We start from the raw sequence: 26,659 nt of genomic DNA on the forward strand, positions 1-26,659 counted from the left end.
AGAAAAAGGGATATTTACCACACTTTGACCACCTGTATAAACCTGTGTTCACATACAACACAAACTTAATCCTCGCTTGGGTTTTGTTGTTGGACAACTTACAAGTGTTCACACTCAACGCATTAACGCGAATAAACATAACCTGAGAATACTACAACTGTATGAACCCAAAGTAAACATTTTGTCGTGATTTAATTGCATGAAACGGATCAAACTGTTGCCGAAATAACTACAAGTTGAAAAATTTTAAATCGATTCAACTGTAAAATGCAGAATACCGTGGAATCTTTCCCTAGCATTATAAGTGTTTTTGTTTTGTTTTTTTACAGCATTTGAACAAAAAAATACTATGTTGCTGTGTTTTGGTGTCATTTACAGGCAGGGCTCAGCGCCTACACACACAAACAGCCATATCGAAGAGAGTCAAGGTCATCAGCAAACTCTGTAAAGTGGCAGATGCAAGACACAATCTTGTTGAAGACGTTGCTTCTGTCTGTTTATTCTGTTACGTCTGTTTTTCTAAATGTTGAAATTTGATTCATCACCCACATGATTACACACTCTTTCTGATGAGTAATTGTTAAACACAGAATTCAGAAATCAGAAAACAAAATGTAACTGATTTCATAAAGCCCTAAGAGTAGGATGGTGCTTTTACAGTGATTTACTTACTGTTTAACATGGTAGGTCAAATACCCCAGTCTGTTTACTTAAAATACTATATAATTTCACTTGTTACACGTTATCCTACTGAGTAAAAATCCCCCTTACGAGAAATAGTTAGGATGTTACATTCATAGAAACCACCCCTTTTTTTACTGTTATACACCATTTTATAGGGCTTTTAAAAGTCATTGATTGTGAGGCTGCTGCATATATAAAAATCAAAGAGCTGTAATTAAGTTGGAGTGGGTACAGTAGTAGTGTGTCTGTTTGTACACACTATGTACACAGTGGTTGCAGGGCAGAAAGGTAGGATTTTGTGTGTGTGTTTGTCAGGGAGTAATTGAGATGAATTGGTTTTAATGGATCTTTATGAGATGTTTGCAGTTATTTCTGTCTGAGGTCTCCTCTGGCTCCTCTGGAGGATGGCTTGGCTCTCCGCCCAGCGCAGAGGCTGTTCTACACGTTCTCCTCTGATCTTTCATTCTTGTGCTCTCTCGCCCTCTCTCTCTCTGGTTCTCACTTTCCCTCTGTCTGTCGTGAGAGACGCCGAATGATTGTATGGCACAGAAAGAGTGTTTGTGTTTCCTCCCGCCCCGCTTCCCTCTCGGAGCTGTGATTTAACGGGGCCTCCGGTTCGCCGAGCACTCACCCCTCTCCGCTAATCGCAGAGTGCCACTTTAAAGGCCAGTGAGTAGTCGAGCTTCGTCCCGACTCTCATTTGTCACGGAGATCACATGGTGGCGCATGAGTTAGGACCCTGTGGTGACCGCGCAATTACAGGGTCTGTGGAAGGGCGCTAAGCCAGCGAAGCCAGCGGATCCAGCGGCAAGGACGACTCCTCAGTGGCGGCACAGAACTAAACTTTCTCTTCCTGTCACATTTTGATGGACGGCCTGAGGGAAGAGGAGGCATACTATATGGGAAGGCGGGGGAGTCACTTACAGTCTCGTGTGTGTGTGTGTGTGTGTGTGTGTGTGTGTACATACAGTACAAGCACAGCAGATTTTGTTTTTGTCATCACCACTATTTTTAAAGTATTCTTGACCAATTTAGTGGCGTAAAAATACAGATCCAACAAATAAGTGTTGGCAGCCTCTTTTACAAAGGCTCTTGCATGTGTTTTGAAAACTCTGAAAGTACATTATGTGATTCTGCACCAGACAAACCACAGCCCAGTTTAGCTCCAAGTATGGACTGGTTTTATTCACTTCTCATCCCCATAGTCTGTACACTGTCCTTTTTAGAATGAGTTAGTGCTCTGTGATAACTATATGCTGTAAAAAAATGCCACTGTTTTTCTAGATATCTTTTTTCCCCATAAGCATGTGTCTCCTTTCCACTAAGATGACACTTGAATGCCAAAATACCACAACATCAGCAGCAGCAGGAGGCAACCTGTGAAAGTAACTAGCTGTCACTGCCAGAAGATGTTAATCAATTAATCCTGAATAAGCAACGTATGACAAGTTGTGTGTCTGCGTACCTGCACACACTAAATATGTGTAAGTGCGCCATGGGAGAGTGACAGCTCTGACCTTAGTCCCCGAGGCCATGCCAGGTCATTGGCCGCCAGCCTCTGAGTGGTGAGGCCACATAGTGGGAAGCACTGTGACTGAGAGTAGGCTTCATGAAAGCAGAGTAGGATAAATGGTTGGTTTGAGGGATGGATGGAGGGAGGAAAAGAGAAAGAAATGGGTGATGAGGGTGAGATGAACCACAGCATGGAGGAATGATGGAGGCAGGAAGAACAGGAAGTAAGGAGCCTGGGGAAAGAAGAGATGGAGCGAATGCAGGAGGACGAGCGCCATGCTGCTCATTAGGTTTGGGTGTGTATGGGAATGGCAGTAAACATGACATTTCCTCTGCAGCCAGCGGAACGACTCCGGAATCTAATGACAGCCCTGCAGCACAGTGAGTAGTAAAGCTGCAGCCACCAGAGCTGTCGCCCAGCCCAACTACCACCAGCTGCCACCAACCTGGAGCCCTCGTTTTGACTCGGAGCCAGGACCAAGGCAGGGAGGAGGATGTACCAAGCCAGAAAATAAATAATTATTAAATACAGAACTGGAATCGACCTCAAATATTAACACCAACTAGAAAAGGGCTACACTCTAATGTTAGTGTGAATGCCATCCAACTTCATAAGTATGGACCCATTTTCTATTACTAGATTGAATCTCTAACTTGAGTAACATTCAGGTGTTTTTAGATAGATGTTGCACGAAGCAAATACAAGTTTGTCTACTCAGACTTAAGTTGGCAAGCCTTCACCCTCCATTGAAATGAATCTGGTGTCATTGAGGTGATGCCACAGTGTCCTAGCTGGCACTTATATCGAGCACGGCTCCGGGTGTGTATCCTTGTTTTGGCATGTAATTATTGTCTGGGAAAATTTTTGTCGTAAATGATAAGTTGACTAATTTATAGCCTGACTTCCTTGGAGATTGTTTGCTTTTCTCAGAAGCTAGACAGTGTTAGGAAACATTTCAAATGTATGCTTGACTTAGTCCAAGAATATTTCGCAGTACAGCAGTGGAAACGCAGAGCAAATCAAAATGTGAAAAAAGTATGTCATGAAAATAGAATTTAAAAAAACATATGAATACATTGAATTGAATGAATACATTGTTACATCACAAATCACTTCAATTGCACAATACAGCTACTCCACCACTTTCTCATTTGCTCTCTTCACTTATTTCATCAGTTTGGTGCATCGATCAGTAAAGATTCTCTTTGGCTGTGGTTAGTCTTTGAAAGAACACTTCTTTACTGGCAGGACAGGGTCTGTTTCTTGCTGCTCCCACATTCAGGACCTGTTCAGCCTCACACTCAGAGATGGAGGCTGGAACTGGCTAAGTCATCTTTGTTTTTCGATCTCTTTTCAGATTGTCTATCCTTTTCCAATGTCACTGTTTACTTTAGAGCCCGAGCATGAAACATGACACGTCCCTATTGGAACTGAAAGAATTTTTACAGAGCAGCCCCCGGAAGTTTTACCTACTTATACGAAATTTCTGTGGTACGTGTATCATGTCCAGATGTACAAAAAAAGCCTCTTTGAGCGATGCCCAACTCCTCCTAGAGATTTAGTCCAGCTTCAAACTTTCGCTGTGCAGTCTAAACCCATTGACGATTAAAAGTTATTCAAAGAGTGAGTTTTCATGGAATGGCGTGCCTGTGCTGCGGTGTCCAAAATCAATGATTCGCCGTGAAAGAGGAAGTTGTTATAACCTCAGTGTACATGCTCATATCTGCACCAAACTTTACATGCTTGACAGTCATGCCATGAACACATCTACATGCCAATATTCACTTATAGTCGTAGGGCTAAGTGCTATGTAGCGCCACACAGGAAGTGATGATTTACACCTTTGTGCACCGTCCAAAGCACGTGGCAAATTCACAGCCACACCAGCAGAGCTCCAGAATCTGCAACGCAGCCCCCTCACACCTTGACGCGCTACACGTGCGAGGGCCCGCCCAATGCTGCTTGCAGCTTTAATTAGTCTGATATTTCCTACTCTTATTTTGGAAAGTGATGCTTTTTGATTCACAGGACATGAGCCACTTAGTAATACTCATCAGGCACGAGTCCATGGTGTAAAACCATTAAAGATCCTCCTGCCAGCATGTCTTCCTGAGGTTGTATAGAAAGTGATGTGATTTCACCCCTTGGATGCATCTTATCCTCTTCTTACAGTGTCCGATGTACTTCCCGTGGCTCCACCGCTGTCACTGTTTTAAAAGCAATGCCTTCGCCCCCGTTCAGAGTCTCAATTAAAAACATGAACACTGGCTGTCGTAGGCAAATAAGAGGACTGGATAATTGTTGAAAAAAGGTTCAACCTGCACGATGAGAGTGAATGGTCCTGCCTCCAAAAAAACCAAAAAACCAAAAAACCTCCAGCAACCGGAAGCAACTGGGTTAAAGGCTACAACCACAATTACTATGTAGAAGTTAGAGTGCTGTCACAGTCCTGTCAGCGATGTAAAAACGACTTTGTGTGTGTGGTTTCTTTTTGTCTCTTGGAACTGTGTGTAATTGAACCTTAGGCAGTGAGGTGAGTTGAATGAGTTGGACAGTTGAGGTGTAAGGTCAGCCTCGACTAGGTTGCAATCTGACAACAGAGGCCATTACACTTGCCTGTTTGTAAAGACTGTGAATAGATTGAAGAAGACAGAGGAATTAGTACCCAAAAAATTATTATGGAGACAAATGCAAAATTGCGTGTGCTTTTTGTCTCATGAATGATTTTTTTTATTTTTTAGCCATGCTAGCTGCGTGGCTTAAAGAGTGGTGGGCGGGGGGGTGTTACACACGGTAGTTCAGCTTTAATCTTGAATAGCCAAAATGGTATGATCCTTCTTTCATAATGCCACTGCGAAGATTCGAATGTGAGATTGGCAGTCGAATCAGCCTCAGCCCATTGAAGTATCGAATCTTCAACTATTCAGGGTCAGCCCTAATTGGCATACAGTTTTTTTTATTTTAATTGAAGACAACATAAAGTGCTGTGATCTTGTCCTTTTCAGTAAAAGACATTTAGCATAACTATCTCCACGATAAACCTTCTGGTCACCGCAATCATCACTCTTTCACTATGATCAAAACAACTTTAATATAACTGCACAGAATTGTCTTTTATTCAAGGCAGGCCTTGCCACCAACACATGCATCAATAAGTCAATACTCATTATGTACAACACAGATGTCTTATGTTGTGGTGGAGCTATCGACAGGTTAAATAAAAACTCTTAGAAACGGCTATAAATCAAAACCCATGCCATAGTCCAGCATGGGCAACTGTTATATTAAAATATGCAGGAATTTAACCATATCTCTCTGGATATATACCCTGCTAAGTTCATAAGCCAAGATGTAATATGTTCACTGAGGAAAATGTGTTTTTCTTTCTTTGTCCTATGTGACTGAAATGCAGTGACTCGTCATATGAACTGCATTACCTACTGTACTAGTGCACCCGGTGCCATTTTCCTGTCCCAAACATTACCACTGTTTGCCATTTTTATTTTAACATATTGTCGTATTATGCACTGGCATGCAGCACTACTTTTAGAATAGCCTACTGAACTACTTTATGCCAGCTAGTGGACACTTTTCCATTTAATGTCACTTGTTGTTTAGTCAGCAGGGTTGTGGGACAAGTGTATTAACTGGGTCACGAGTTTTCCACAGGCCTCAGAGTCAGAGAAATTCTCTCCCACGACATTGTAAAAACAGTGGCAGGCTCCTTTTGTGTCAAGCATCTGAAGAATGCACTCACTAAGAGTACTCAATGACTAATGAATGGTATCTTGTCAGGGAGATGCTGGTGTCGCAGTGTAAATTGGAAGTTGTTTGTAAAATGAGGAATGGGTTCAGCATCAGGGTGGGGTAGAATATTGGGCAGCGCCGCACCTGCATGAGTCATGCTGAGGCGAACTCAACAGCAACATGTTATATCAAGACATCACCCTAGTCTCAACCCTTCGCTTGATTCCTCGTCACTGTGCAGATTGCCAGCTGTGGTTATTGTCTTCCAGCATTATTAACTTCTACATTTCCAAAGATGGTGTCATAAAATCAGTGATTTTTTGCACACTGACATCATTCAACTCAACTACTTAAATATGTTAACAGAAACAATTTTAAGAATCTTTGCATTCCTGCTTCTAAATAGCTCAGCAAACAATACACAAGGTCTTCCTATTTGCCCCACCAGGAAGAGGCATGTTGGCATCGCATCAAGTATTTCTATCCTAGAGTTGCATAGTACTGACTCATTTTGCCCCCAATACTAGTGTGTGTGATAGTGGTACAGTTGGCCACAGTCATTTAATGCTTCAAAGCCAAACCCGGGACCTCAGCAATGTAAACATTTGCCTTTTTAGCATCAGCATGAGGCCCCAGAATGCCCCTGTGTTTGATACTATGCGGTCATGTTGGAGGGAAAGAATGTCAGGCCTAATTTACAGTGCCATATGGATATGTGATGCTTATTTTCACCGGGTTATTTAGTTACTGTGGCTGTTCAATTTGTAGTTTGAGGGCAAGGTATCTGATATTTACCCCCTATGTTTTAAATGAAGTGTGCACTGTGGTGTTACTTCAAGTGGAAACTCAACATACGCTATATTGCCAAAAGTTTAAGGATGCCTGTCTTTACATGTACATGAAGGTTAATGACCTCTCACTCTTAATCTTTAGGGTTTAATATGGAGTTGGCCCACCCTTTGCAGCTATAACAGCTTCAAGTCTTCTGGGAAGGCTGTCTACGAGGTGTAGGTGTGTGTTCATGGGAATGTTTTGACCATTCTTCCATAAGCGCATTTGTGAGGTCAGGCACAGATGTTGGACATGAAGGCCTGACTCACAGTCTCCGTTCTAATTCATCCCAAAGGTGTTCTATCGGGTTGGAGTCAGAACTCTGTGCACGCCAGTCAAGTTCTCCCCACCAAACTTGCTCATCCATGTCTTTATGGACCTTGCTTTGTGCACTGGTGCGCAGTCATGATGGAACAGGAAGGGGCTATCCCCAAACTATTTCCACAAAGTTGGAAGCATGAAATTGTCCAAAATACAGTTCCAAAACAGTTCCTTTCACTGGAACTAAGGGGCCAAGCCCAACCCCTGAAAAACAACCCCGCACCATAATCCCCCCTCCACCAAACTTTACACTTGGCACAATGCAGTCATGCAAGTACCATTCTCCTGGCAACTGCCAAACCCGGACTTGTCCATCAGATTGCCAGACATAGAAGCGTCACGATTCGTCACTCCAGAGGACACATCTTCACTGCTCTAGTGTCCAGTGGTGGCGGATTTACATCACTGCATCCGACGCTTTCCATTGCACTTGGTGATGTCAAGCTTGGTTGCAGCTGCTTGGCCATCAAAACCCATTCTATGAAGCTCTCTGCATGCTGTTCTTGAGCTAATCCGAAGGCCACATGACTTTTGGAGGTCTGTAGCTATTGACTCGCACTATGCACCACAGCATGCGCTGACCCCGCTCTGTGATTTTTATGGGGCCTACCACTTCGTGGCTGAGTTTCTGTTTTCCCAATCACTTCCACTTTGTTATAATACCACTAACCGTGGAATATGTAGTAGTGAGGAAATTTTACGAATTTCACAGGTGGAAACCTATCACGGTACCACACTTGAATTCACTGAGCTCCTGAGAGTGACCCATTCTTTCACAAATGTTTGTAGAAGCAGTCTGATGATTTTATAAACCTGTGGCTATGGAAGTGAATGGAAAACCTGAATTCAAAGATTCGGAAGGCTGTCCTAAAACTTTTGGTGATATAGTGTATATTCCTTAGCATGGACCAGGCGATACCACACATACATTAGTCTCTACATGAGTCCTATTGAAATTCTCCAAATAATGTAGACGACAACATGCACATCACTGCTAGTAGTAATTCTGTGCCTCGGAGGTGTACCAAATTTATTACTGGAAACAGACAGAAATACAGCAATTGGGTAGAGGTAAGGAAAGGTTTGCTGAAGTTGCAGAGAACAGACATAGCTTTGGTCTGGACCAGTGGCAAGTGGATGAGATTATAGTATAGTATTGGTTTTATGCTGTGGTAGATAACGGGTGGAGCAGAGGCATCTTTCTGCAGTAATGTCAGGTTACAGAAAACCCAAATCCAAATGCCTAGCAGTCCGAGACCTCTAATGTCCATGATTGTCCCGTTGGCCCTGTGTACCAGCCTAAATCAGCCCTCCAGCTCATACTATTGTGTCATATCCATTTTATCCATGCAGCAACACAGCCAGACACACATGCAGCCTGGGGGTAGTAAGCAGATACAGCATACCACAGCAGGCACTATGTGAACCAATCTTACTTAGTAACACCCGTTCCACATACAGCCTCTTACTTCTGCAATGTGAATGTGTGCATCCACAAAGCACCGAAACTCACACAGAATTTTGTATGGAACACACATGTCAAAAGCTCACAGTGAAATCTTTTCGGTACGCTGAACCTTCTGTGTTCTGTCATCACCTTTGTGTTTCTTTATTTTTCAGTCAGTGGTGAAAACCGGACGTCTGCTCATCAGTCACGAGGCACCAGTAACTGGAGGCTTTGCTGCTGAAATCAGCGCTGCAGTACAGGTGAGTGTGTGCCATATGAGAACATACTGTATTTGAGGTTTTATTGGGATCTGTAACTGCCGGGGGTAAGAAGTGGTCTTCAAAGGTATTGGTCTTAATAGGTTGCAATGGTTTTGTCGATAAACGTCCCACTTTGTAATGAAGCCAAAATAGCCTTTCACAGCCAGTGGTTTTAAAACTGTGAGGTTCCCCTCCCACAGGGGGCAGAGTTGAAGTTCTACAAAGGAGCAGCCTCATTCTCAACAGTTGTATCTGTAGCTGTAAAGCTACAAGATTCTGTTACTCATCTGAGATTGTTGATACAGTGGGTCTATCTAACCATATAAGGTTTACAAAATAATGCTTGTTGCTGGCAATACAAAAGGCCTGGACACTGTAACCAAGGCATGCCAGAGACAGCTGATGACAAATTCTAAGCTAAGTGTGATGCATGACTAAATGAAAAGTCTTCCCCTTACCATCATCCAAATTACATCTATTTGTGCGTGGTGAGATAATTATCTTCAGTATGTGTGGTGCTTTCTCCCTGTGAGGCTCTTAGCAGCGAGTTACCACTCTGCTCTCAATGAGCAATTTGTTTCAACAACGATGACCCTTTTATACCCGCCTCCTCAAATGTCATTGGACTAATCGTATGCACAACACTGTATGTGTTCCTTGTTAATGTGCATGAACGCAGTAAAATCAGTCGATTTTTCTCCTCATTTGCTGTCGGTCACGTGTTGCTCTCTCCCCCCTGTTAGTGAGGGCTTAAATGGCCAGTGAGTCATCCCCCTCATTTCCATGTTTCCGTGTTTTTACATTGTGTACGGGTGATGTAAGTTGTTGATGTGTTCACTGATTGCATTGATCTGCAGTTTTCACATGGCCTGAAGCAATTTGGATACACTCGCTGGAAAGAACCTTGGACTGGTTGATACTTTTATTTTAAAACCTACAGGCCCCTGTCATTCATATATATATATATATATATATATATATATATATATATATATATATATATCTCTTCTTAAAAGAAAAGTGATATGCTTGTTTTGGCTTTCTCACAGATAAGTTATGATGACCCATTGTAGTCTGCAATTGCCAATAAGCCATTCCTCTTCAGCAGTGCGTTCATTATTTGAATGTACATTGCTGGAGAGGGTAGTAAGTGAGGACTCAAACAGTTGAGTGTTTGGTATATTACAAGCGCATGGATGCACAGAAGAGAAGTGGATTATGCTGATTGAGTGGTTTGAGAGGATTTAGTTTTTCCTTCACCATGAAACTGGGTCACCATTGGAATCTATTGTAACCATCCAAGCTGACTACAGCCACCGCTGTCTGCAAAGTACCATGCTAAATCAAGCACTTAAAAAAAACAACATCTTTCACATCAGGCGGTGAGTGGTTGATACAGATTTTGGGTGGAGCGTTGTTTTAACTCTTTCCAGATAGAGTGAGGTCACAACCGCAGTGACTCACAATAAAATAACTGGCATGTGGGGTAGGTTGCGCTTTAGAGCTGCACATTTTGGGTAAAAAATGGGAATTGTGAGTTTCTCTCACAATTCTTGAGGAAGAAATCAATAAATGAAAACATTATTGGTTTATCTCTTGTCTTGATATCGATAGAAGCACAACAAACAATATGATTTTGTACGCCACCATTTTAATGCGGTAACAATATATAAATAACATTTTTAATAACCAATTCAATACAACACTACCACAAACCTCAAACTTTACCACAGAGATGAATCAACTAGGGCTGCTGAGGACTTTATCGAGTAATCAATTGATCATTTGGTCTGTAAATGTCAGGAAATACTGAAAAATTCCCATCGCAGTTTCACGCAGCCCAAGTTGGCATTTTTAGCTTTTTTTGTCCTAGTCAATCCCAAACCCAAAGATATTCAGCTTTAGATCACATAAGGAAAGGAAAAGCTGCAAATACCAGCAATTTCCCGAAATCCCCAAAGATTTATCAAGGGAACGTTTGCCATATTTGCTCAAAAAATGACTTGAACAATCAGTCGATTATCAAGTATAGTTGCCAGTTAATTTTCTGTCTATAGACTAATTGATTGCAGACTGTCAACAAAAGCAGAATATGACGAGCTTTAGAAATGTATTATATGTTGTATGACTGCTTTCAGTATTGGCACCACTTTGTACATTTACATAACTGCCATATTGCACATATTCTTTATTCTTTTATATTTCTATATCGTCAATTTCATATTTTTATAGTTATATATATTTTTATATATACTCTAAATATTTGATTGTGCAGTCGTACCTAGCTTTAATAATAGGATGGGATGCTAATACCAATACAAATCTTAGTGATTCTGAGTCACAGGTCCTCATCAACTACAGTAACATCCTGGGTTACATGATCATGGAGTCAGACTAATACAGATCAACAGCAGTGTGGATGCTAAAGGTCCTTACTTGTACCACACCTCCTTGTTTACTAGTGTGGCCTTGTACTCCTCCCAAGCTCCAAACTGAGACAGAAGGATAAACTGGCTGTCGGTGTCAGTATAGTCTAGGCACTAGAAGCTTCAACTACTACCTATCCACCTCAGGCCCTTCCATAAAGATTGGATTTGATTCTCATGTGTATGAAGAGCGGAGGGGAGTTTGGTAGGGCTTGGTTTCAGACCTTGGGATTTTAATGTGTCATCTGCTGGCCCTTTCCTGAGTGTTTGGCTGATGACTGGATAGGACAGTAGGTCAGAATGAGATGTGGCTAAAGATGATGCTTTCATGGACCTCAGGGATGCACAGAGAGAAATGGTGAATCACCCTCTTTCCCTTAACTCTCTAAACCACGACAGACTTGACTTTAGTTGATTCAGATTTCAGAAAGTACACACTTTCGCTCATTTGGTTTCAGGAAAAAAAAATTCCATTGGTTATCAAATAAATAATGAAATGCAGTATAATTGTGAAAACGTATGTATTATAATAACTGTTAGAGCTGCTTAGAGCATAAAAGAACATACCACATGTACAATACAGTATTAAAGATGGTAGTTTTATAGCTAAGTTGTCCTGACTACAGTTTCTTCTTCACACAACCATGTACAGTGAGGAAAATAAGTATTTGAACACCCTGCTATTTTGCAAGTTCTCCCACTTAGAAATCATGGAGGGGTCTGAAATTGTCATGGTAGGTGCATGTCCACTGTGAGAGACATACTCTAAAAAAGAAAATGTATGATTTTATGACTATTTATTTGTATGATACAGCTGCAAATAAGTATTTGAACACCTGAGAAAATCAATGTAAATATTTGGTACAGTAGCCTTTGTTTGCAATTACAGAGGTCAAACGTTTCCTGTAGTTTTTCACCAGGTTTGCACACACTGCAGGAGGAATTTTGGCCCACTCCTCCACACAGATCTTCTCTAGATCTGTCAGGTTTCTGGGCTGTTGCTGAGAAACACGGAGTTTGAGCTCCCTCTAAAGATTCTCTATTGGGTTTAGGTCTGGAGACTGGCTAGGCCACGCCAGAACCTTGATAAGATTCTTACAGAGCCACTCCTTGGTTATCCTGGCTGTGTGCTTCGGGTCATTGTCATGTTGGAAGACCCGGCCTCGACCCATCTTCAATGCTCTAACTGAGGGAAGGAGGTTGTTCCCCAAAATCTCGCAATACATGGCCCCGGTCATCCTCTCCTTAATACAGTGCAGTCGCCCTGTCCCATGTGCAGAAAAACACCCCCAAAGCATGATGCTACCACCCCCATGCTTCACAGTAGGGATGGTGTTCTTGGGATGGTACTCATCATTCTTCTTCCTCCAAACACGGTTAGTGGAATTATGACCAAAAACTTCTATTTTGGTCTCATCTGACCACATGACTTTCTCCCATGACTCCTCTGGATCATCCAAATGGTCATTGGCAAACTGAAGACGGGCCTTGACATGCGCTGGTTTAAGCAGGGGAACCTTCCGTGCCATGCGTGATTTCAAACCATGACGTCTTAGTGTATTACCAACAGTAACCTTGGAAACGGTGGTCCCAGCTCTTTTCAGGTCATTGACCAGCTCCTCCCGTGTAGTTCTGGGCTGATTTCTCACCTTTCTTAGGATCATTGAGACCCCACGAGGTGAGATCTTGCATGGAGCCCCAGTCCGAGGGAGATTGACAGTCATGTTTAGCTTCTTCCATTTTCTAATGATTGCTCCAACAGTGGACCTTTTTTCACCAAGCTGCTTGGCAATTTCCCCGTAGCCCTTTCCAGCCTTGTGGAGGTGTACAATTTTGTCTCTAGTGTCTTTGGACAGCTCTTTGGTCTTGGCCATGTTAGTAGTTGGATTCTGACTGATTGTATGGGGTGGACAGGTGTCTTTATGCAGCTAACGACCTCAAACAGGTGCATCTAATTTAGGATAATAAATGGAGTGCAGGTGGACATTTTGAAGGCAGACTAACAGGTCTTTGAGAGTCAGAATTCTAGCTGATAGACAGGTGTTCAAATACTTATTTGCAGCTGTATCATACAAATAAATAGTTAAAAAATCATACATTGTGATTTCTGGATTTTTTTTTTTAGATTAAGTCTCTCACAGTGGACATGCACCTACGATGACAATTTCAGACCCTCCACGATTTCTAAGTGGGAGAACTTGCAAAATAGCAGGGTGTTCAAATACTTATTTTCCTCACTGTATCAAACTGCATTGTCACTTGTGGGGTAATCTGTGGGGCTTAGGGCTGCAACTAATGATTATTTTCGTAGTCGACTAATCTGTTAATTATTTATTCAATCAGTCGCGATTATTTTTGTCACACCCTAATCCTAATTAAACCATTTCACTAATTAAATAACTTTCAAGTGAATTACTGATCTCCAACACACAGCCTAACTAGCTAACGTTACCATTAAGAGAACGAGGTTTACTATTCAGAATGAACACCAGTATCAACGCCAGGGGGAAACTAGGGAAGAAGACAAGACAGATTTGTGCTGCGATGTTTGAGAGAGAGCGAGAGAGACGAGTGAGAGGATGTGCTGCTCGAATGCGCCAGGGTGCTGATCTGCAATCAAATAAGATTTTAAATGGGCCAAAAAAAAAGAAAATCAGTATGTGGCAGTCAGCGTTGATATTGTGGCAGGCCGCCACGAATAAATTAACATACAGGAAACATTGCCTTTCCTCTGTCTCTGGAGCTCTGTTGTTGCTGCTGCAGTGTTCTGAGTAACTGGGACCAGGGCGTTCTGTGGGCGTGACTGCCACTGGCCGGCTGTCACCGTTAACCCCGCGGGCACTTGTGGAGCTTCTCAACCCCGAAAACGTTTGAACACATTTTCGATTCACCATCAACTTTGGTAAAACTGCCAATATTCACATTCTACACAGTTAATTTCTCGCTTCAGAACCGCTCAAAAGTGTATTTAGTGATTAAATAGCATACAAAACTCTTCGCCTCTTTCTCCTTTACTTTCCGCTTCTCGCATGAATGCTTCTTCTACGTGAGTAGTCTAACAGTCAAGCACTGTTTCCTGTAGTGCATTGCGGTTAGAAATAAACAACCAGAAATGTTCCTAATATGAAGATTGCTATCTCTCCCTTAACTGGCATCTGTGTAACAATGCGTCGACAATGAAATTTCACCTCAACGTTGACTAATCATTGCAGCCCTACTTGGGTTGCCTGGTTCTAGTTCCAGTGGTGGTGCTTTCCATTATTTGTGTGTAATTTAAACCAACCTCCAACATTTAACCCAGTAAGTCCCACTGAAGTGTTGCCTGTTGCCTGTCAGGCTTGTCTAAATGAGAAGCAGAGTAGGCCTGGGGCAACTGGCCCCCCACCCCCATGTCGTTCTCCATCAGGCTGTACACTGAACTGCCTTCAAAGGACGGTGTTTCTACAAGGGGGCTCATTTTAATATACTTGAGAATTGGATACAGGTTCCACCACTTTTGGTAAGAGGGTTATGGAGGTTATATAACGGTGGTCTGCTGCTGCTCAAAACTGCAGCTCTCACACTTTTGTTCTCTTCGCTCTTTAATATTATTATTATTTATTCCGCCGTTTTTTGGCATCTAACTAGTCCTGTACCGTTTGTCCTAGAAACTTGGTTCCAACTTCAAATTGTACATCTTCTTCATGAGATGGGTGCTATCACCTGTGTTGCTGATATCTGTAATGGTTGATTTTATATTAATATTTTTATGCATTTTAAAATGAATGGGTTCCTATGGGAGCAGGGACTCCACTCTTCCAACTTTAAGAGCTTAGTGCTCCGGCATATGTGCAGCTAGAGAGCTAGAAAAGATGTTGATCTTTCAAAGTTGTATTTGGTGTTTGCTAAAAGAATGAGCTATGCGCTTCCAAAGTGAAGGGTTTTACAGCTTTTAGCAGACTTTACCAGTGTGTCATGTGATCAGAGTGGAGACTGGAGGATTTTTGTAAACTGCTGCTAGTCGCGTATATTTATCTCCATAAGCACAAAAAAGGCGCCAAAATGTAGCCACATGCCTTTTCTCCCTCAAAATTTCAAAATGCTGCTCAGTGGACGTTTAGTTTTTTAACTCTGATCCTTAATTGATTGGAAAGTCTCAGTCGTCTCCCATTCACTCCCTGTTGTAGCTGCAGGCTGAGGTCTCCCCCTGTCACTAATTCTTTAACTTGCTGTATCTTCCTCCCTGTTTGGAGTTTGGACTCAAGAGGTATATTTTTATGCTCAGCTACTCAAGCACTAACTAACAACTTTAAAGTCCCAAATGTTAGCTGTAAAGTTTTTTTTATTAAGCAAATACACTTTTTACGTCCAGGCTGGTTGGTGGTTAGTTAGTGGTCAGTCTCTGGAGCTGCACCTCCATTCCAATCGTGGATTCGAATCCTGCAGCTGGCACCAGTGTTAACTGGTTTCAGCTTTAAACACCTGAGCCTATGGTGTTTGAACTTACTCTCCTTTACCGTTTGTCCTATAAACTTGGTTTCAACTTCAAATTGTACATCATCTTCATGAGATGGGTGCAATTACCTGTGTTGCTGATATCTGTAATGGTTGATTTTATAATAATATTTTGATGCATTTTAAAATGACTGTGTTCCCATGAAGGGAAGGCTTTCAAGTTTCTTTGTCAATCATGTCTTATTCTGACAAAAAAATGGCTCCTAAGCACCAAAAGAAGGCATGTTTTGCTCTGTGATGGCTACTCTGCTGTTGAAGAATAAAATAAATGAACAGCCAAAGAATTGTGCTGTGAAAGACTTAATAGCTTGATAACTCAATAGCTGTGATGGCGCAATGGATAAGATGCCTGCCTTTGGTGTGAGAAGCCCGGGTTCAATCCTCCACTGTGACCCATCCACCATTGTGTCCCTGAGCAAGACACTTGCTCCAGACGTTGCTCCAGAGGCGTGCGAACTCTGACATGTTTAGCAATTGTAAGTCGCTTTGGATAAAAGTGTCAGATAAATGTATGTTCATTTATTTTATTCTTCAACAGCGTAGTAGCCATCACAGAAAATATGTTTATGAGCAAAACATGCCTTCTATTTCTTGTCAGAATAAGACATGATTGACAAAGAAACTTGATAGCCTTCCCTTCAGTGTATCTGAGTGATCCGGTGGTGGAGGTCTTGCTCCGGATCCAGAGATTGATGGATAAAACCCTGCTCACAGCATGTTAACGAAAAGGGGGCCAAACTTAACACATATGTTTGCTGAACAAGTGCGCAGCACATCATTGAGTCTCTTAGCTGATTGAGCCGCACATTGCACCAACAGCGGTAGCAATCGCAAAAAAATAGCTGGCAGCTCTCACACACATTTTCTTAAGGAAATGCCCATTCTAGTTCCCATCTGTTGTACAATACCCTAAAGCCTGATTCACTCATTAGCAATTCCTTAACTTCATATAACTGCTGGGTGTGCTGATGAGCCATTTCTCAACTTCTAAAGTTATAATCCTTATAATCCTTTTCAAGAAATCAACCCCATGGCAACCCCAAACATTATTTGTGGTTGGCATTTGTTCTGCAATAGCTATTTAATTTATTTACATTCTGTAACTCAATCAATCAAAGTTTAGTTGTCACATGTTAATCATATGAGGAACAATCTCAGTGAAATGTGATCTGCCAGTTCCTTGAATTTGTGCATTAAAACACATAGGAATAGTACAAAATATCTGTGTATGATTGCAGCCTGAGGGTAGAAGGTCTTCGTGAGCCTCAAAGTGCTGCTACTATCTCTCTATATAGTATTTTACATTGATAGTGGCAGACTCCGCCATTACTGCGCATGATCTAAATAGCCCTCATGCACTAAGGATTCACAAGAAGCAATGCACCTGTGTAATCTGTAAGCCACCTTCGTTTTAATGTGTAAATCAAAATTAATTCAGCCGTAATTTAAAATTGACAGAATAGGATACCATAAACATACAGGGGATGTTTTGATGGTATCGACTGTAGATTTCACTGTCCATTATACAGTCATTTTTAGGACATTGAAGATTCAGCTTGTCTGGGTTAGCTCTATATGGTGAGCCTCGGCTGTACATTGTCAGACTTGACTCAGCTAACAAAGATGAGCCATCTAAGCTGCACTTTGTCAGCGTCAGCTGTACTGAAGCTCAGCTGTGCTTTGAGCTGAATGCAAACATTAAACTGACACATAGCAGATTAAAATGCATGCATTTGCCATAGTAAGTTTTTCTTATGAAGATAAGGGGGGATGTATTTTCTGACCCTTCCCATAGGCTTTACAATGCCGGCCTCGGTGATGAGTGCCGTTGGATCATAATATAATTTAAAGAGATTTTGAAACATGTTGAAGAATTAAAACTAGTTTCAGCCTGTTCTCAGTTGAGAGCAAGCTGGTTCAGAGGGCTGGCATCGTCTTAGCTGATATAGCAAAGTGATATTGGCACTTTCCTGCCCCCGTCTGACCGCAACCACCAATCTATGGGTGTTTCTGACAAATTCTTGATTTTTGTGTGACAGGAAACACAATATCGTCACTGCAACTCCAAGCCACCGCTGTGAAGTCCTGCACCACTGCTGGATGCAAGTGTTTTGGCACTGCCATATTGACATATTTTTATTCTGACATTTAAGTATTTTACATATAATGATGCACTGCCCAGAAGATAAACACCGATTTGAATGAAACCTGAGTTGTGTGGCCATTCTCCGTCCCGCTGTGGTGGCAGGCAGTCAGACTACTGTACTTTTCTCCCCCTTTCAGTAAATGTATTTAGAGGAGATTACAGATGTGATCCAGACAAAAGAGCAAACTCCCTGGTACTGTCTGACTGGTTGTCTGTAGTTGGGCAGAGAATAGATCCTGAGGTTTTAATGTCAACGGACACAGATAATCACATTGTTGCTTTCATCAATACATTGGGATGAAACAAAAGCAAAAGTGCGTGTGGTGTTATTTTGGGTCTCTGGTCCCCCTTTTCCTCTTCATTCTCCTGCAGACATGTTCACCATTTTATAAATACCTTGGGCAAAAGTTCATTCAATGCATGTCATGCAGTCAAATGAAAGGCTTTTCAGCTTGAAGATGTTTTCAGTCTAGCCTGCACAGAAGCACATTTGTGTAAAGAATGTGATTGTGTGTTTATGTAGACCCGAAAAGACAAAACCCTCTTATGAGTGTAATGTTGTGTGGGCCTCCCACCTACCTTTCAATTCAAAGAGGATGATATCCATAATCCAGCTTTGCTCCAGTCTATTCAAGTACACTCATGTTCAACTTTGACATTCCCAAGTTTGTATGTTTCCAGTGAATAAGACACCATTTACCTTTACACTAGGTGCCAGTTATGGCATGCATTAATGATCTTTAAATTATCTTTAAAACAAGACTGAACTGTTAGGCTATGTGGGCTTAAACACAGAACATACCTGCAGTCTGCAGCATACTGTAGCACCACTCTTCAGTGAGAGCCCTGCCTTTTCAAAGAATGAGCTTTTAGCTTTTTTTTTTTTTCCTCTACTTGCATACACTTTTTTTAATACACAACTAACTTTGAATGTGCTTTGTAGATAAGGCCATGGACATTTATCAGTACATGAAAGCAATGTGCTCAAGCAAACGTAAAGCAGAGAAAATTGGAAAGACACGGAGGTCCTGTTAACAAAAAATTGAATATTAGGATTTCTCGTCGCGAGTAGTTCAGTGTTTGTTGTCAGGATCTGCTGCCTGTTGGAAAGAATCAGTCTCGGGTTGTTCTGAAGTCCACAAAGGAGGAGGAAACGGAGCAGTGAGAGGAAAGGAGGGTTTGTTGTACGAGTTGTCTTCATTCAGTGTACATTCATTAAAACTAATTACAGTTAATTAGCCGGGTGGAGCAGACTGCAAGTTCTAATGCAGGAGTCCAGCTGCCAGGCAGATAGCAGTGGCAGCTGCACAGAGCCCTGCACAGCAGATCCGGTGCAGTTGCCCCTGGTTTGGGGGTTTCATTCTTACTGGAACCAAAATGAGAGACCTTGTGGCTACTGGGCTGGCCTCTCTTCACTGGCTTTTTGTCAAAGAATCGATTTGAAGATCTTACTGTCGACTTGACTCATTTTAATACAATAATGGTTGGTTACTTCACGAAGTGTCCTGCAGATCTCTTAGGTCAACTGATCTAAACCCGCTCATGTGTTTTATCCTTCTTTTAGGATTCAGGACATTGTTTGGTTTGTATTAGCTTCAATAATGACAGTTTGAGCACCCTGTTAGAGATACATCATCTCCACAGCCACCCCACCTTTGGGCATATTCCCCTAAAATCTCAATCTGAGATACAGTGCCTTGTGAAAGTATTCGGCCCCCTTGAACTTTTCGACCTTTTGCCACATTTCAGGCTTCAAACAAAGATATAAAACTGTCATTTTTTGTGAAGAATCAACAACAAGTGGGACACAATCATGAAGTGGAACGAAATTTATTGGATATTTCAAACCTTTTTAACAAATAAAAAGCTGAAAAATTGGGCGTGCAAAATTATTCAGCCCCTTTACTTTCAGTGCAGCAAACTCTCTCCAGAAGTTCAGTGAGGATCTCTGAATGATCCAATGTTGACCTAAATGACTAATGATGATAAATAGAATCCACCTGTGTGAAATCAAGTCTCCGTATAAATGCACCTGCTCTGTGATAGTCTCAGAGGTCCGTTTAAAGTGCAGAGAGCATCATGAAGAACAAGGAACACACCAGGCAGGTCCGAGATACTGTTGTGGAGAAGATTAAAGCCGGATTTGGATACAAAAAGATTTCCCAAGCTTTAAACATCCCAAGGAGCACTGTGCAAGCGATAATATTGAAATGGAGGGGGTATCAGACCACTGCAAATCTACGAAGACCCGGCCGTCCCTCTAAACTTTCAGCTCATACAAGGAGAAGACTGATCAGAGATGCAGCCAAGAGGCCCATGATCACTCTGGATGAACTGCAGAGATCTACAGCTGAGGTGGGAGACTCTGTCCATAGGACAACAATCAGTTGTATACTGCACAAATCTGGCCTTTATGGAAGAGTGGCAAGAAGAAAGCCATTTCTTAAAGATATCCATAAAAAGTCTCGTTTAAAGTTTGCTACAAGCCACCTGGGAGACACACCAAACATGTGGAAGAAGGTGCTCTGGTCAGATGAAACCAAAATTGAACTTTTTGGCAACAATGCAAAACGTTATGTTTGGCGTAAAAGCAACACATCACCCTGAACACACCATCCCCACTGTCAAACATGGTGGTGGCAACATCATGGTTTGGGCCTGCTTTTCTTCAGCAGGGACAGCGAAGATGGTTAAAATTGATGGGAAGATGAATGGAGCCAAATACAGGACCATTCTGGAAGAAAACCTGATGGAGTCTGCAAAAGACCTGAGACTGGGACGGAGATTTGTCTTCCAACAAGACAATGATCCAAAACATAAAGCAAAATCTACACTGGAATGGTTCACAAATAAACATATCCAGGTGTTAGAATGGCCAAGTCAAAGTCCAGACCTGAATCCAATCGAGAATCTGTAGAAAGAACTGAAAACTGCTGTTCACAAACGCTCTCCATCCAACCTCACTGAGCTCGAGCTGTTTTGCAAGGAGGAATGGGCAAAAATTTCAGTCTCTCGATGTGCAAAACTGATAGAGACGTACCCCAAGCGACTTACAGCTGTAATCGCAGCAAAAGGTGGCGCTACAAAGTATTAACTTAAGGGGGCTGAATAATTTTGCACGCCCAATTTTTCAGTTTTTTATTTGTTAAAAAAGTTTGAAATATCAAATAAATTTCGTTCCACTTCATGATTGTGTCCCACTTGTTGTTGGTTCTTCACAAAAAATTTTGCTACAGTTTTATATCTTTGTTTGAACCCTGCAATGTGGCAAAAGGTCAAAGTTCAAGGGGGCCGAATACTTTCGCAAGGCACTGTATATATGCTTGATATTTTAGCCATGCTAACGGCATGTCTCTATGAATGGCAATGTCGTTTGGTATCTCAGTTCACCACTTTGGTGCAGACAGAAATGGGTGCATTCCCCTAAAATTTCATTGATTAATTCATGATTCATTCATGATTAATCTTTTGTTGATCCCTGAACTTTTTATTTAGCGCCATCATCAGGGAGAAAATTGTATTTGTCCAATACTTTTGATATATGAGGACAAAACATAAGCATTTTTAGTGTCATCATTTTGAGCATATTATTATGCTGGCGTTCATTTATTTTAGTTTTACGGACCAAGACCTGTCGCCCCGGCAGGAAAGCTCACACTGTAACAAATCCCATGGGAACACAGAGCGTCAAACGTATGCTGCAGTCTCTGTCTTTCTCTTGCTGAGTTGTATTTTTACAGGCTGTAAAAAAATAAAAAAAAATAATAGAAAGTGCCAAAGGGCTCGTCGTCAAAACTCTGACATTCCCCTCAACTCTGCCAGATGTTTTATAAGAAATGAAAAACATAGTGTCAAACAACATAGGTTCCTGCCCTGCCAAACGACAAACTGATCCATGGCAGCCAATTGGTAGGTTTGTAATGTGGGATTACATGGATGGTGATGCTGTCGGTGTGACGAGAAACGGGTCAAAATCAGTTCCGTCTCTCTTTCTGACACAGTCTGCATGTACAAACAGGCAATACGCAAAGAGGGTGCCGTGCAATTTCCTCTTGAGTTAACTTGTATGCTTTTGTTTTGGTTGCATGAGTTGTCTGCAGGTCAATTTAGTCTGAAAGAGGGTACTTCAGGTCTGTTCCCGCAAATGTGAGTGCACGCATCCAAGTGTGCTCATTTAACTCATCAGGGGGTTTGTCCCATTTGGAGTGTTTTGGCCAACTTCATTCGGCTTTGTCTCCATGGGAAGAGGTCAAAAGCCAAAATAGAGACACGAGTCATGGCTTGTTTTGCACTCTGGCCAAATTGCCTGAGCACTGGCCTGCTCTGAGGAACCTAAATGAACCATTATGGCTTGTAGCATATAAATCAGTTATGGAAATAAAAAGGAAAATTAAATAAATTAATAATAAGTAAGTAATAATAATAAGGGCACGTAGCTCCACTATAAAGATAAAATACATGAGGACATTGCAAGATACAAAATACAAATGGGAAAAAAAATGGAAATTACAAGTAGGTAAAACAGATTTTCTATAAACAAGAGACTAGAATAAATAGCAACTTTATATGACTAAAATAAATGCCGTAAGATAAAACAGGCAACTGAGATAAAATCAGGAAATGCCTCCTGATAAAAGTGAGATTTAAATGAACACCTTACTTCCTTACTTAAGCAGGAGCCAAGCCATGGCGAGCCTTAAAAATAATCAATAAAATTTTAAAATCAATCCTAAAACAAAGAGGGAGCCAATGTAAAGAGGCTAAAACGGGTGTGATGTGATCGTACCTTTTGGTTCTAGTTAATGGCCAAACATAGTTGATACTGTTAGAAACTGGGAATAAATGAATGACATTTGAGCACTGACAGCAACAACCAATAATCTGTTCTCATTTGGCTGCTTTTTTTTTCTTACTTACAGGAGGAGTGCTTCCTTAACCTGGAGGCTCCCATCAGTAGGGTCTGTGGTTACGACACCCCCTTCCCTCATATCTTTGAACCCTTCTACATCCCAGACAAGTGGAAGTGCTTTGAAGCAATCAAGAGGATGATCAACTACTGAGCCCCCTGTCAGGTAGGAAAGATCCAACGGCTTCCTGTTGAAGGGACATTATCCTCTTACTGTATATTAAGGCCTGTCAACAACTTTCGAAGTTCCCTATAATCTGCATAGTTTATTCCAGTAATGTAGTTAAACTAAATGTGTAACATAACTGTTTATTATAATAGTTTATTCTTATTCTTATAGACTAATGCACATTCCAGGGCCCTGTTCAGACATAGTATCATGTACATCTGAACTGCAGCTCTAGTAACCAGCTGGGATTTTATTTTCTTTCTTTTCTATGATAGTAAACTGCTGGTTGGGGGGAAAAAAAAAAAAAAAGAAGCAGTTTAAATATGTCAACTTAGGCTCTGAAAAATTATAGTGAAGCCTTAGCAAAAATTTGACATTGCACAACCCCACAAGGCCTTTAGTGTGCTCAAGAATCTACTTGTGTTTACATATGTACATCATGCTAAAGCTAATGTGAAGCGTGAGTGTTTACAGGATTCCAAAGCATGTCTTTTAGGTGGATCCAAGTGTTAACAGGATCGGCCTACATGTCATTGATATGCCCCATTTAGTTGTGTAACCTCATATTGCTATCTCATCGTGTAGGCATGTTATTGTCTTTCATTGGTTGCAGAAGTTGAATAATCCTTTGAGATGGGACAGTCAGTCTGCCAGACTCTTTCATAATCCCTTTTTAATTGTCAGTGTCATCTTGAGTTACAGCCATTCAACTGTCTGCCTCTATTAATAAGGTGGAAGGAGCCGTTAATAAAATATATATTTGAATCCAACATGTCACCTCTCATCCTCAGTGCTCACCATCTCCATCCAGCTCTGCTTTTCTTCCTCATCTGCCATCTACTACGAATTGCCAAGATATTCCCTTTAACTTATTGAATCTCTCTCCTCTTCCGCAGCCAACTTTTGGTAGCCCTGAACTCCATGCTCTCTCCTTTTCCTCTTTATTCGTCCTATCAGTGGAGAGCAGCCAGGAAAAGACACTTTGTTGACCATCCAATCAGGAAGCAGCATCCAGATGGGCTCCATGTCAGTCTATCTCCTCCAGCTAAAAGACTGTTACAGTGCCTCTGGATCAGGGGGCTTCATACTGTTGCGGGGAAATGACTGCATACACTCTTTATGGTTAAACTCTACTTTAGCATAAACACAATCATCATTTCATTAACTCTTAAATAAGAGTTGGATACTGTGAGGAAATAATGAAAATGGATTTGTGACTCTCCCACTACTTCATTTGGTTGAATGTGTTCAACTCTGCTCTAATCTTTATTTAGTTTGACATGAACTAACCGTTATTGTACTGACATAATGGATCTGTAGTTTTTAAGGAAAATAAAGTTATTGAGAATTGGTGAAAACATTCGGTGTGGTGTTTTGCATTTCTTCAAATGTGTTGGGGTGGCCCCTGTTATTGGGTTTTAAGAGAAATCCTGTATGTACCAGAATGGCAAGGTCTCCAAATTTGATAAATGTAGTCCTAATGAAGTTTGTCAGTATCCAACTTGGTGAACACACATACTACATTTGATTTAGATATAACGGAAGGTATAGTAGCACTTTGTTTTAAAGAGATAAAATTGAGAAACTCTGGAAAATCATCGAATTTTACATCATGGCTACTTTGTGAACTTTTTTCCTGCAGTAAAGTTTTAAGACATTTCCATTGTATCTGTGGTTCCCTTGTTAAACTTGATGATCTATTGCCTTCTAAACTTTAGGCGTTGTTGGAATCCTGTGTCCTTCTACTGCATGTTTCTAAAAAATCTTGAATCATAGGTAAACTATTGCCTAAACGACAATGAAAACTGCCTGTCAGGAGTTGGAGTCTGCAAGGATGGTCACGGGGAATGAAATGAAAACCGTGCCTTCTGAGTTGTCAAAAAAAAAAAAGCTCTTGGCTTTTGTGCTGGACACATGCAACACACCTGAGAAGACTGAAGAGGGCCTTTTGTGGCAGGTCTGTTTTTGACTGGAAGAATCTCTTACAGTAGCGTTGTTATAACCTCAACTAGCTTATATGGCGATATGTCAAGCTTGGGACTGTTGATTAGGCTGATAAGAATCCAGACATTCAAAAGGAATCTTCCTCTAAAGACTATTTTCCGTAAGCCTGTAAGATTAGACAATTTCTTGTGTACTAGCGGATGGTTTGATCTAAGTGCGATCCAAAATGTGAAATTGGGTGAAACCGGGTGATTAGAGTTTATCTTCTGGGTTCCATGAATACAAATTGTAACTAAACTATATATATTGTGTACAAATTTTACAATTTCACCTGAAGGTGGTGCTATCAAAAAGCTCAAAACAGTGATCAAAAACAGGCAAAAAGTTCTGTAGAACGGTGTTTTATTTCAAATTTCTCATTGGATTCCGTGTTAATATGAAGAAGATTGCTTAAAGCAGTATGATTTTATTACACTGATCAACCATAACATTATAACTACCTGCCTAATATTGTGTAGGTCCCCCTTTTGCTACCAAAACAGCCCTGATCTGTCAAAGCATGGACTCCACTAGACCTCTAAAGGTGAACTGTGGTATCTGGCACCAAGACGCAGCAGATCCTTCCTGTCTTGTAAATTGCAAAGGAGGCTTCCGTGGATCTGACTTGTTTGTCCAGCTCATGCCATAGATGCTCAATTGGATTGAGATCTGGGGAATTTGGAGGCCAATTCAACAATTTGAACTTGTTGGGTTGCTGAAACCATTCCTGAGGCATTTCTGTTTTGTGGCAGGGCACATTATCCTGCTGAAAGAGGCCACTGCCATCAGGGAACACTGTTTCCATTGAAGAGTGTATCGTCTGGAACAATGCTTAGGTAGGTGGGACTTGTCAGAGTAACATCCACATGAATGGCAGGACCCAAGGTTTCTTAGTAGAACATTGCCCAAAGCATCACACTGCCTGTGCCAGCTTGCCTTCTCACCATAGACTGTATGCTTCTCACACACACCCGGCCATCCATGTGATGTAAAAGAAAACATATTTCATCAGACTAGGCCACTTTCTTCCATTGCTCCGTGGTCCGTTTCTGAGGCACATGTGCCCATTGTAGGCACTTTTGGCACTGGATAGGGGTCAGCATGGGCACCCTGACTGGTCTGCTGCTACGCAGACCCATACACAACAAACTGCGATGCTCTGTGTGTTCAGACACCTTTCGATCAGAATCAGCATCAACTTTTTCAGCAAGTTGACCTTCAGTAGCTCGTCTGTTGGATCGGACTACGCGGGCCAGCCTTTGAGCCCACATGCATCAGTGAGCCTTGGACCGCGGTGAAGTTAGTTTTAAGTTGGATATTCCACAGACATCCACCCAGGATCTGGTGATGGCTTCTTACTCAGTTCACCCAGTGTCGGCAGTATAAATGCGGTTAGCTCACCTCCGATAGCTCGCTTTTAACCACAGGGGGTCAGCTTAGGGACCAAAAATAAATTACAATTGTTAAAATAGTGTTATGGGAAAATCATAATTTATTTCAATAGCTTCCATGTCATGTGATCCAAAGACATCAAACCAATGCCGAACTGTAGAGCTACACTGTGCAAATCGGACACACCTCTTCATTTTAGATTTGAGTTCATATTTTATTTTATATGAATATTTATTAATATTTTATGATACACCTACAAATCAGAAAATCTTCAGATACCTCAGTGGTGGCCATTGTGTCCTAAGCTCAAACTGAAACTGCTTAAAGTTGGTTCTTTATT

At 41.5% G+C, this 26,659-nt stretch overlaps 1 protein-coding gene across 1 annotated transcript in view; it reads left to right on the forward strand.

The window, feature by feature from the left end:
- Window positions 1-24,304, forward strand: part of bckdhb (branched chain keto acid dehydrogenase E1 subunit beta) — a 59,073-nt gene extending 34,769 nt beyond the window's left edge. The window contains exons 9-11 of the mRNA XM_038712107.1: window positions 8,717-8,803; window positions 22,789-22,941; window positions 23,841-24,304. Of these exons, the coding sequence (XP_038568035.1) occupies window positions 8,717-8,803; window positions 22,789-22,929 (228 nt within the window). The 3' untranslated portion in view covers window positions 22,930-22,941; window positions 23,841-24,304. The remainder of the gene's footprint in view (window positions 1-8,716; window positions 8,804-22,788; window positions 22,942-23,840) is intronic.
- Window positions 24,305-26,659: the final 2,355 nt, after the last annotated feature.

This window comes from Micropterus salmoides, unplaced genomic scaffold (genome assembly GCF_014851395.1).
Source record: "Micropterus salmoides isolate LMB-PRFRI ecotype aquatic unplaced genomic scaffold, ASM1485139v1 Ms_hic_scaffold_11, whole genome shotgun sequence".
Taxonomy (NCBI): domain Eukaryota; kingdom Metazoa; phylum Chordata; class Actinopteri; order Centrarchiformes; family Centrarchidae; genus Micropterus; species Micropterus salmoides.